Below are 13,217 nucleotides of genomic sequence, written 5' to 3' on the forward strand. Positions count from 1 at the left end.
AGTACAAACCTTCTTTTTCGCCAGAGGCGCTCAAAGCAAGTAATTTGAAAAACTCTAGAGAACATGCTTTAAGAAAAAAGCAAAAGCACAATAATGCTTTCCAAACTGGTAAAAATGACAGAAAATGTAGGTTTTGATGTGTAGAATGGACTAGTTCAAGAAGACAGTGTATCTTCTTGCACAATGAGGCACTCTGTGTAATAGTCTGCAAATAGTGGCACTATTTTACATCCTTTTCACCTCAAGAGCATATTTCTGAAAAAAAAAAAAAGAAATCTTTCAAAGCACTTACCTCCCCCTTCAAGAACAATATTGGGAAGCTACATACCTATGCAGAAGCTCTCTAACAAGTGAGAAACCTCAGAGCTAAGGCTTCAGCAGGAGGGGCTCCAACAAAGGGAAGTATCAAACTAGAAATATGCACATTTACAAGTACCAAGTTTTAATTCCTCATGGTAATTCTGCCCTATGGAGCAACAGAAATAGACATGTGCTTATACTTATATACATGTGCAAGGCCAAACAAATTCAAGAATGGAATGGCACCTAAGAGGAGGTCTAATTTATGTGAGAACATTTTAGCAAGTTATTTGTACACCTATTTACATGGGACTGTTCCTGCCTTTTTCAAGTGTATTAAAGAAACTAAAAAGGCCATTACCTTTCCACTGCTTAAAACACGTGGCCATGCATGTGTTTGACAGCACTGTCCACTACAAGGCGCAGTAACAAAGACAAAAACCCAACAAACAGATTAAGGTTTCGTAATAATTAAGATATTGAGCTATTAAACTACTAAATTTCATTTAACCTGGGGCTAAGCAATACGTAGGCAGTGATTGAAAGTTCTTACATTACCCACAGAGCTCTTTTATGGCCAAATTACCCTCTGTTCTCAAGAGAGCAAATTTGCTGTGATGATTCACATCCTGTTTTGAATCGACAAACACCAGTGCTTCCTCCTAACTGTATGTGGTAATTTCTTAAGCAAAATACCATTCTTTAGGGATATAATTTGATTTTTTATTTCATTCTGACCAGAATGTGAAACAAAAAGATGATAAAAATTTCTACTCTACTCTGGAAAGAGAGGCTATTGGAGTGTGCTCAGTAAAGCTGTCAGAAAAATAGGGCATTAAATAACAACAATGGACCTCAGAGAAATTAACTGTATCTCTTTATTGTTAACCAATGAATGTTATCCAAAATAGTAGATGTAATTGTAGCTTAATTGTACAACACAAAACATGATGCTAAAGGAAAAAGCATGTGGAAAATTACTTCACCAAGTAATCATTAGATGTATTCTTAGTATTTCTGCACCAGTAAGTGTTCCCAACTGCTGATGACAGCAGCTATTACCACTTTGTTCATTGTGAAAACCTGTATTACAAATGGTTGTTCCTGGTTGTTTGAATTTTAAAAAACCAAAAAAAAAAAAAACCCAAAAAAACAAAAACACACAGCTTTATAAATGGATCTAATCCATTTAGCCCTACCCTACATTTTGTAGAATTATAAATAGCAATCTTTACTGGTGTTTTTTCCCAACACTGAAACTGATGGATCAGTGTTAGTGCACACTTTTCAGGGAAAAATGAAAACTCACTGGAAGCACAGTATTTCACCTGCCATGGCAAACTGTTCAAATACTTCCAAAATTTGCTTAAGCTTCGGTGCATGAAGCCTGTGAAACAAAAACTGTTCTTAAAATGCACTGCAAGTTGAAACACCAACTTCCACCAAGCAGCATTTTGAAGCATGTGCACAGCATCTGCACATCAGTCTTCAGGATCAAGCAGATATGTTTAGCCCCACAAACCAAAAATATATTAACGTATCTTTATTTAATTTTCATGATGTCACCCCACATAGCCAAACTTCTACTCCACAAAATAAAAAAAACAAATTTAGTCAGACTGTTCATGAGAAATTTAGACCTGTTGTGCATGAAAAAAAATGTTTAATAAAATGGCAAATTTTAATAGATAAGTGTAAATTTATGAGTGCATAATATCAAACAGAAAAAAAAGCTGAACCATCCTCAGAGAAGCCTAAGTTCTTCCACTGTCGATATTTACTGGGGTACTCTAACATAGGGAGTAACTGAAGTCCACATTAACTGTGAAGTTATTACTAAAGTTCAATTTCTAAGCAAATTTCTCAAAAGAACAGGTTTCCTTTTCAAGAGGGAAAGGACTTAATAATCTGACATCAGATACAACAATTAAGATACTAGCTTCACTGAAAACTGAAGCTACAAACACTTTCACTCCAATTCTGGGAAGTTTCATTTTGTATTTGAAACCCAAACTGACTGACACATACATTCTACACCCCTCCCAGAATATAGTATACCAGTGACAGGTTACAGCTTTAAAACACACCAGATGCTTTTACAATTTAAACTCAACAGAAGGCAGTTAGACAGTATTTAGCACTATAAATCCATCATAAACTCCAAAATAAAATCCTAGGAGTAAGGGCTCCTAGAAATCTTTCATGTTACTGTGTAGTGACAGTCAATTTAAAAAGTTTTTTTCATGGTGTTTGAAGGACCAGTCATCATGTACATAGTAGTGAGGTAGGATACTGTCCCCTCCCTGGGACTGATGTTTTCATATGCTCCCTTGCCAGAAAGGTCCAGGTCTCCCTACTGCAAATAAAATAATTACAAGCAAATAGCACATTAAGCTTGTTTATTTTTTCCCCTCTTTGCTGCATTGGAACATTTTGCACATCTAAAAGAATCACCTAGGAAAAGCAAAACTTACTCAAGCGCCTATCAGCAGCCATGTGCTGCACCACAGGTAGTGTTCCATTTAAAAACATTTCCTGGAACTACCACCTGCCATCCAGACCTTTGTGAACAGGTAGGCAAAGAAAACCATCAATGATGACAGGACATGAAACACCAAAGAATTTCACATGGGAGAAAAAAAAAAAAACAAAACAAACATAAAACCCCCCAAGACATAACAAGATAAAAACCAACCAAAAGTGAAAGTGAGCAATATCAAACTCTTAATGGAGTAGCTTTGAAAACTAATTTCAAAATTCGTACTTTAATTGTACCTATTCAGTTTAGGTACAGTTCAATTCTTCTATTTCTTATTGTTTAAGCAACATATACACTTGTCAGTCATTATATACTTCACGTCTGTTTCCAAAGGGGGGGGAAAAACCAAATAAACAACGAAACTGAAAACACAACAGGAAAAAAACCTGCTATTAACCTTCATACCCTCCCCACACCCAAAACCTAGGGGTAACAAACTGCCTTACTGTTGAATAGCTTCCCCTAAATTTGTCTTCTAGTCACTGTAGTCAACCTGGTATTAAGTGCTTTGGCAAAGTGGGGTGCAATCCATCAAATCTGCAAAGGCCTGCTTTTTTTCTCTGTTGGTGGTTCAGCTTTAGGAGGAACATATATGCAAAATACCAGCTCTCACATTGCTTCAAACTCATCAATACGCTGCTTTGTATTGCCTTGTCGGATTTGCCGGAGAGTCTTGTACTTATCGCGGCCTGCTTTAACATTCTCTGCATGAAGGACATCATTTTGTGTTTTCTTGGTTTCATCTCTGGCTTGAGCCAACTCTGAACTTAAAGCCTGTTGAATAAAATATTTAAATTTAAGTGCTTTGATGAATGCTTTAACAGTTCTGGAGTTTCTGATAACAACTATTCTGCAATCTGGATAAAAACTTCTTGAATGCCAACCTATGGAATGCTTGTTGTACTCCTCAGTAACTGAAGTTGTGAGGTCTATCAAAAGGAATGCAGAAGGAAAGATAAGGAGAGCATATGATTCTTTTCTTACATGAGTGTAAGCATCAAACTATTAAAAACAAAAAACAAAAAACAAAAACAAAACAAAAAAAAAAAAACCCAAACAAAAAAAACCCAAAAAACAAACAAACAAACAAAAAAAAAAAAAAAAACAAAAAACAAGCCTCATACACCATGAAATCCAAGAAGAAAGTGACCAGCAGCATAAAGCAGGAAAACCACCTAATTTTTCAATTTTTGGTTAACCAAAGGCTTATCTCCCTGATCTGGTCAGTGACTGACCAAGCAAGAATAATACATGTACATGCTACTAAGACAATGCTGCCAGATAAAGTAGCAGCTTTCTTTTTCTTCTGTTTTTTTCCCAAATAAACATTCTGTAACCAGAAAAAGGGCTACCACTACTATAGATTATTATGCTTTGAGGAGTAAGACACAGCCTGGGAGGAATTGCTCAGTTTCAGGGAAATAAGAGCAATCCAAAGTGCATGCAATTTGAGTTTTTGCATTTACAACACCTGTGAGTGGCTACAAAGACTACCAAGCAAGCATCTGTTCATACCACTCAATGAGTTTTGGTATTGAAAAAGGAAAGAATTGTATTTTAACATGCAGAGTTCTGGAAATGATATAATTATTAGAAATGCTTACTGGCTAATGCAACAGCATACTCACACTTTTAAGCTATAAAACAAAATTTTACATCCAATCTTTCTATATATTCCACTTTTAGAACATTATGAATGATATTGGTTGGTAAATTGGTAATAAACCTAATAAATCATAAAGAAGCTGTTCCCTTGGCAGACCATAACGTCAGTGAAATTTCTTACAAAAGAAGGATGAAAACCCAAAGCCTGAATTGTGCTGATACAACTATGAATCTTCATTACCTGGAGCTGTTTCTTAACACGTTCATTTTTCTGTGTTTCTGTTACCCGTTCCTCCTCACTCCTGTGATTCATGACACCATCAGAAGACAGTTCTGCACTGGCTTCAGCATTGTTCTCATCATGTTCATCGTGTTCATTCTCTGTTGGAGGAATAACTGGTGGGGGTGGAGGTGGAGGAGGAGCAGACATGACAGATTTCAATTCTTCTTTGGTCTTTTCCAAGTCCTCTTGGGCTGCAAAAGCCTGAATACAGTAAACAATACTTAGCATCTTTTAAAATAATTTATCAAGAGTCAGAAAAATAAAAATATATATTTGAGATGTTCTCAAGACACACGGGTGTTCTTTTTAAGGGACATGAGTAGCTTACACACTGAAAATTGTCAAATAGAGACACAGAGTAAAAACCAGATATGACTCAAAATAAGCTGTACTAGGGTCCAGCTATTTCTGGAAGTAGACAAGAGAAATGTGAAAGAATAGGGCAATAATACCAATTGTTCTCCAGCTTTCCTAGCCTCCTGAAACTTAAGGTTCAGGGATTTCCCAGATCAAAGGTGATGTCTTCAAATTTCATACCTAACCAGAACTCATGAAAATTTGTTCAAAACCTTTTGGAACCCATGCACAGTAACTATTCACATTGCATAGCTAATTACAGATTTTATGAAGAAATACTACTTTGCTTTAAATTTTTGTCCAGCTGCATTTCACATGCCTTTGTTAAACTGTTCTGGTTCATCTTTCCATCACATCTCATGATTTTATACACGTCCGTCCTGAGGTGTTTTCCTCTCTAACACAAAGCTCCAATCTATTTCATCATCACACAAAAGGATGCCATTTCTAGTCTTTGACCACATCTTTGTGATGAGAATTTCCCCCCCTTCATGACTATGTAATATCAAGAAATGAGTTAAACAGAAGCATAAGCTGGCTTTCAGTAGACTAGAGGACAAAAACCTTTAAGAAAAACTTTTCTGAAGCCTAAGGGAAAGAGAAATTTGACCCCATGGACTTCTAGTGAGATTTCCACACTCATTTCCCTTAGTTTCTTTGAAGTTCTGACTTCACACAGAATGGGCTCATTACTTTGTGCTGCCATTCTGAAGCTTCCTCTTCTTTCTTTTTCTTGGCCTCCTCTAGAAGTGCAATCTTGGCTGTGAATTCAGCAATTTCTGCTGCCTGAAACAAACAGAAGAAGAAAGTAGAAGTTTTAATTTGGTATCAGCCTGACTTTGCAGTGGAAGAAAGCAGAGCCTTTGCTATGATCCAGCCTGAAAAGGGTTAGTTACCATCCATCACTTGTCTGTGAAAAACAGAAATTTTAAGCATACATGACAGAGGGCACACTTGGCTAACCGAAGTAAGTCCAGAAAAAAAAAATTATCTTCTGCACTTCCAAAGCTTGCTGGAAAACAGCAAGCTGTTGATATAAGCTAGCATTTCAGGCTGTTTCAGTATCATACAACTTCAATGGTCCCACCACTAAGATTATGGCTCTGGATCATAATCTCAGTACTAATAAGGTAAATCTTGTCATCAGAATTATATACTAACTTTACGGAAGATCAAAAGCTCATTTACAGTTGAGAAATCATGTCTTCTGTTTTCATGCCTTACTTGATTATTATGCACAAATCTTGAATTATAAGTAGTCTAAGACAGAATGTGAGAAGACACTGCAAATACTGGCAATGGAAGGGGAAAAGCAACAAAAATACCCCAACAAACCACAGTGTCACTAACTTCCCCCTACCACCATCAAGCTTCAGAACAGACCTGCCTCAGAGAACAGGCTTCCCAGTGGGCTGCAGAAGGAAGCTACTCTTGTTCTCAGCTGGATAAACCTGAGACTATTAGAAAGAGAATGTAATGAGTGTTGCCAGTCTGAAAGGCGGCTGTCATCTTTTAATCACCTACAGATCCAGAGTTTTATTTTTGTCTTGCAAGGTAGTGGCAAGTCTAATTCAGTTTTCTAAAACAGTTCCCACAACACTATCTAACAGTATCTCAAGTACTTTTGTTTTTCAATGTACTTCTTCATTTGACATAAACAAGGGTAAAGGCTAAGTCTTCAACTGTCTTTTCCAATTTTAACCCTATTTTGAGGAAAAAAACCAAAGTTTCTTACTAGCTGCTCCTGGTTCTTCATTTGGTCAGCTGCCTGTTTGGCTAGAGCAGCTTTGGCTACTTCAGCTGCTCGACGCTCTTTTTCCAAGCGTTCTGCTTCCTCTTTTGCACGCTTCCGTTCTTGATCCAGTTCTAGAGCTCTTCGAGTCTGTTCCTCTAACTCTGCCAAGAACAAAGTTTGCAGACAAGGTATCACTACCTAGCTCTTCCTCATATGCATCACAGATACCAGCTGTAATATGACCAAAATGAAGTAGCCTAGAACAATAATGAAGATTTACAAGACCATCTCAAGCTAAGAAAAGCTGTTGAGCATGTTACCCAGAGCTCTGCTCCATATCTGGTTCCCCCGCCACTTTAAGACACTCATTGGGTATACTCCATCTCACCTGACATTTCTGACAGCCTAGTGTTTCAGAAAAGTGTCACCTCACTGATAAAACTAAACATCCAAATACATACATGCACATGCTCCTACTATGAGGGTATTTTATGTACACTAAATCACTCTCTTAAAAAGAGCAAAAAAACCTCTTTATGGAAATGTCTGACAGATTCCTTAATTGTAGCTGAAAATTTAGGCACATGCCTCTAGCAAAATGACTTAAGACCCAATGGAAGGGTTTGTACATCAGCAGAGGAAAACTTTAAATCAAGGGAGAGATAATAGCCGCCTGCATAGCAAAATATTGAAATCTAAAGGGCAGAACCCCTAGAGAAATAGGAAGAAGCAATAATCTAGGTGTACTGCAAGGTTAGATTTGCACATAATTATTCTCTCCCCTGATGAGAAAAGGTAACTATGAAAAAAGTCTTTCTAAAGCTCTTTGCTGACTCTAATGATAAAATTTCCACTATGTTCTTTGCTAGGCACTATCATGGACTGCTTCATAAAAAACCTAAACAACTACTCATTTTTTCCAATAATCCATTTGCCTTCACCATATGCTTTAATACTATAAAAGCACCTCCCCAGGTATGCTGACACATGCTTCATCTTTGCACTTCTAGTTTTAAGTAGTAATGAAACCATTATTCTCCAGTTGACTTCCCAGACCTATTACAACTTCAGTTATAAAATTAAAGTAACAGCATCACAAGTATGTGGGGCTCTACAAATGCAGTGTCCAGAAATTAAATAAAACACAAAACTATTTAAAAACACTACTCAAACAAATCCTCCCATAAAGATGGAGAACACAAAACTAACACAGACCATTTATGTCCTTGTCCAGGTATGCATAGAAGGCTAAAAAGACCAACACCACATTAACATTTTGTATTTCATCAGAAATTAGGATACATTGCTCACAAAATGTGAGAAAATGTGTATTGTGTAAACCTCCAGAATCACCCTGACATCATTTAGACCTGGGTGAAATAGCTCTCCCTAAACAATTCCATGGCACAGTCAGTGTGTTAATTGTATGTATCCAACCTTTTCTGCATAGAAAGACTGAAAAATGTAGGGGTAGAGCTGGAGAGCATTCCAGGCATATGTAATTTATTTGCATAGAGTTGATCAGTGATTCTCTTTATGATTTTTGAAGACAAGAGTAAAGGAAAGAAAGGAGCAACAAAACTTTTATGAATGTGAGCCAAACCTGAAGTAGGGAAAAAAAAAAAAACAAACCAACATGGAGAGGAGGGACTGAGAAGTCATGGAAATAGGGACTCTACAGGGTGATTTAAACACAGAAAACTGATCTGTGGTGAAACTATGTTTTGTCACTCATGTCTGACAAGACTTTACTTTTCAGTCTTTCAAATCTTACAAGGGAATAGGAAATGAGGAAAGAACAAGGAATTTCCAAATGAAAAGCTAAATTTAAAAAATCCTAGAGAAAGTACTTCAAATCTCTCCCTCTAATTTCCCTGCTCCCTTCAACTCCAGGTGTTCAGCACTTTAAGCATTCCATAATTCTGAGTTGAACTGCATATATGCATTAAATTTCTTCTTACTAAATCAAAACTTTTGCTATATTAGAAATTGGTTTTATATTAAGATACAGACAAAAGCATGCACATTATCATTATACTGAAAAATAGTATCTCTCATATCAAATAAAACCCACTAAATTCTTGTCACTATTAATAAAAGAAACTTAGGCTCCCCCCCACAAAGTAACAAAACACACTGACATACAAAAAGAATTGTAGAACTGAATTACCCAGTTAAACTGTCACTAGATTTAAGAAATCTATGACCTCACCTTTCTGAGCTTTCATTGTTTGCTCCTCAATTTGTCTTAAGCGCTCCATTAATTCCTCCTTTTCACGCTCTATTCTTTCCTTTTCCTTTTCTGCTATCTCCCTTTTTTTCTTCTCATTTTCTAACTGTGCCCTGAAAAAAAAAAAAATAGTAAAAGGTTTTTTTTACTCTCCAGTATATTAAATGCTACTCTTTGGATGCAGGTAGCAAATTTTTCAGTTTACTCAGCTAGCAGGGAAGGACAATTTTAAAGTCTTCTAATTCAGTTTCTGCTTCAAAACACCATAGAGAAAAACAATTTATGAAGAGAAATGATAATCAACCTTGGTTATGGTTCAGCCAGGTAAATCCACAATTATATCTGCGTTTTAGGCATGATGTTTCATCTGGGTTAGAAATGGCAACAGTATTTTTTAAATACACAAAAGGTAAGCCAGGACATTCTTCACGGAACTTGCTTTAAGGGTTCACCCGGAGAGTATAAAATTCTCTAGGAATCAAGCAACAGAGGGGTAAGACTTGCATAAAATACATAATGGGGAACAACAGTACAGCTTCCATTACATTGCTGCAAGCTCATAAAGAGTAATGTTTTTATATTAAGACAGGGCTGCCATGCCAGTTCACAAACCTGCTTATATAGTGCAGAAAGAAAAACAGTTCTCTCTTTTCTAGAATTCTAAGATACACGATATTCTATGACTTCTTAAAAAGGTAGAATTTCTTTCTGTTTCATGGAAGTTTGTTAATTACCTTTCCAATTGTTTCTGATGTTTCTCTTCTCTAGCTTGGGCCTTCATCTGTTGCACTTCAATTGTGTCAGGTTTCCTCCGCCTCATGTACAATTCATGATTTCCCATACACAGTGCCAAAATTCGCTTGTTAATTCTCAGACGGGGTGCATAAAAAACAAAATCCTAGGAAAAAAGTAATTCCAGTATATCCATTAACCTAAAAAAAACACACTTATGACAAGATTCAAAGCATTACTGCATTCTGGCATTGGTTAAATGAGCACTTAACAAGTATTTTGATATTTTGAGCAAGCGAACATCATAATCTATAAATCTAGTTACACCAGAAACTTGTAAGATAAATTCAAAATTGCACCTAGAATACTCCAAAATTAGTTGGTTTATATAAAATTGTTTAAAAATGTAAAAAATGTGATTATTTTCTACTCTATTCTGAAATAATTTGACCTAGAAAGTCTCATGAACTGTGTTGTTGTAATGAAAAAAAAGGAAAAAAAAAGAAAGAAAAACAAAGGAGGAAAGCAGTAGAGAATTTAGCATGTTAGGCTGTCTTTGCAACACATCACAAAGTATTAGTTGACTTTAAACCCCCCAAGAATTTAGAGGTATCAAACACAATGAAAAGAGAGAAAATAAACATACCATATTTCAAAATGAACATTTTCTTTTGCTTACTGACTATTCTATTAGTAAAAGTAATAAATGTTACCAGTATTCATTCAGGCCTTTATGCCAGAGCAAGCCCCTGCAAGCTTAAAATCCCTTCATATAGCAAGTGATACTACTGTACACAGTACTTACAGGGGCCTTTTTGTCAATTGGCTTTATGACAAATTTTTTGTCATTAAAAGAGATGTTTCTTATTTCGCTCCAAGGAAAACCAATCTTGGGTGTCAGCCTTCAAAGAGAAGTTCTCATTAGAAGCAGCAAGGATGTGCACTGCATATATGCATGAATTCAATAAGGATTATGTCTGTACCATTCTCACTATTACACTTAGCTACATTTAGAATATTACATTTACAACATTATGTTTTAATGTCAACATTCAACAGTTCAAGCATATTTTGGCATATTTTTCTTTTTACAAATATTCCATCAAATTAATTACATTTTTATAAATTACACAAAATTGTAACAAAAGATATTTTGATTTGTGACTTATTCTACTAGTTTACCTAGATGCTAAACATCATGATCATGTAGTCATTCTTTATATGGCATTGGTAACTGTATTTTCACTTGAAAAAGTAACTATTTAAATGTGAGAAATTGACATTTCAAATACTGAAATTAAAGTAACTTTCAGTCATGCTGTATCTCTGTCTAGCTCAGATTTGTGTTCTCACATTTTCAGAATTCAAGTTAAATTTATTTCCCTTGCATCTTAAGCAAAATAAATTCAGAAATTGTTATAATGTTATGCATCAATTGTATAGCAGTAAATATTTTTCTGTCAACACAGAAGCTTTTTCAATTCATATTCTCTTAATTATAAATATCAGAAAATACTTAAGTATTTGATTGCTAACTATCAGGAGACAGGAAATGCCAAAAATTGCTTCATAGCTCAATCTGATCTGAACATTTTGAATATTTCCTGCTTTCAGGAGTTATATTGCCATCTAATGGCAATTAAGGCTTACAGAATTTTGTTGCAGAGTATATACATCTAAAGTTGACTGCTCCCATCTGCAGTTTGACATATCATGTGTAACTTCAAATCACTGTGAACAGTCTGTTGACATCAGATACTCCTAACAAGTGCTAGTAAAGAAAGAAAAGAGTAACTCTGTTGTTCTATTTCTAAATGCTTTGTATTTGCTACATTTCAGCTTTTCCCTCTTCAGGTAGAACAGATTATTTGATCTCTTTATCAGGACACATAAATGATCTATTTTCTTTGGTGCCTAAAAGGTTTCATTTTTAAATATCTGAAGTTTTTCATGCTCCAACATCTATAACCCTTGTCATGGCTCTTAATAAAAGTTTCTCATTAAATACATTGCTCAGCTTTAAAATATCCTTTTCATCCTGACCAAAGGGAATGTTGTGAGTGAAAGGTACAGGAAGAAACCATATAAAGATGGTCTAGCTGTAGTAATCTATACAAAACAATACATATTTAAACTTCCATAGAACTGCTCTTCCTTTCCCTTCTTTTGCATCCCTAATGTTTAAAATTCAAACATTTTGGCAGTTAACATCTCTCTCTCTTATTCTACCTCTTACATACATTAGAAGGTGAACTTGTTTTGCCAGATCTTACTGAACACACAGTAAGGTGGGGGGTGTGCAATCTCAGATAGCAACTCCTAGGACAGCACTGCAAAATGAGTATTTCCCACTTACTTATCATCGTGCTCATAAATATTCAGACCCAAAGCATCAACTCCTAGCCACAATTCAGTTCCTTTTTTATTCTTTATTTCAAAATAGTTGACTCCATACATTTCCAAGTCTTGTGCTATCTTAAGGTATTCCATCATAGAATCTTCCCTGATGAAGAAGAAAAATTGGTATAGTTTAGACAACAAATCATAAGTACATTGTAAGAATAAGGGAACTGCAGAATAAACAGCTGGGGTAAAATTTAGTTATGAATTAAATCGCTCTCTCAAATAGTTTGACTCAGATACTTTGAAGAGTTCTACACCCTAACATCCAAATACTGTCCAATCATTGCACTTTATCTTTCTGCCCCATGAGCTAAGGAAATACTAAAGGTATTTCAGAGGCAGGCAACTGTGGACAATGGTAGTTGACAGCCTTACCAGAAATCATGTAGGTAAAACCAACCACCCAACTGGAAACTCAATTCTCAAGGAAGTCTTTCAGAACTACCTACCCTGGTCAGAATAAAAGAAAGCCACTTTCCAAACAAATACCTCCCAAAATACATCCTGATAAAAATGAAAGGTGCAATGAACATTTTTTACATAATTACCTTAACATTCCCCTGTGCTCTTCATGCCAGTTCTGTATTCTTTCTTCCCACTGTTCTTTTGTCAGTTTGTGCTGTTCTAACACACTGTGAATAGAAATTGTTGCTATTAAATGACACTGACAACAAACTTTACCACTTTTGTTGCACAGCACAACATATGCTTTAACAGAATACCCTTAAAAGATGACTTCCTATATACTGCTCATATTTACAGCACAGAAACAGAAACTTTGTATTTCAACAAATTCCCTTCTAAGATAGTGTGAAAGTGTCCTCTTTTTTCTTGCTATTCTATATTCTTTGTAATATAAAAGTCACGCCATTGCATACCTCAGCTAAGTCATAAAATGTAACGTTTACAACAGCTGAAAATGGACACCTATAGAATCGTCTGGTAACAATGCTGCAAATTCATCTCTAGTTGTGCAAAGATATATTCAAGCCTTCATTCTGCTGTCATTTGAAAGAAAAGGTAAGTCTTTACA

At 35.7% G+C, this 13,217-nt stretch overlaps 1 protein-coding gene across 2 annotated transcripts in view; it reads right to left on the reverse strand.

Annotated features, from left to right (window-relative positions):
• Nucleotides 1–1,164: 1,164 nt before the first annotated feature.
• RDX (radixin) overlaps nucleotides 1,165–13,217 on the reverse strand; it is a 37,332-nt gene continuing 25,279 nt past the window's right edge. For both annotated transcript variants that reach the window (XM_056492600.1, XM_056492610.1), the window contains 9 exons: nucleotides 12,733–12,816; nucleotides 12,138–12,284; nucleotides 10,587–10,683; nucleotides 9,784–9,947; nucleotides 9,032–9,162; nucleotides 6,820–6,980; nucleotides 5,778–5,870; nucleotides 4,686–4,928; nucleotides 1,165–3,613 (listed from right to left, as the gene is read on the reverse strand). In XM_056492600.1, coding sequence (XP_056348575.1) covers nucleotides 3,449–3,613; nucleotides 4,686–4,928; nucleotides 5,778–5,870; nucleotides 6,820–6,980; nucleotides 9,032–9,162; nucleotides 9,784–9,947; nucleotides 10,587–10,683; nucleotides 12,138–12,284; nucleotides 12,733–12,816 — 1,285 coding nt within the window. In that variant the 3' untranslated portion in view covers nucleotides 1,165–3,448. The remainder of the gene's footprint in view (nucleotides 3,614–4,685; nucleotides 4,929–5,777; nucleotides 5,871–6,819; nucleotides 6,981–9,031; nucleotides 9,163–9,783; nucleotides 9,948–10,586; nucleotides 10,684–12,137; nucleotides 12,285–12,732; nucleotides 12,817–13,217) is intronic.

Source organism: Oenanthe melanoleuca, chromosome 1 (genome assembly GCF_029582105.1).
Source record: "Oenanthe melanoleuca isolate GR-GAL-2019-014 chromosome 1, OMel1.0, whole genome shotgun sequence".
Classification (NCBI taxonomy): Eukaryota; Metazoa; Chordata; class Aves; order Passeriformes; family Muscicapidae; genus Oenanthe; species Oenanthe melanoleuca.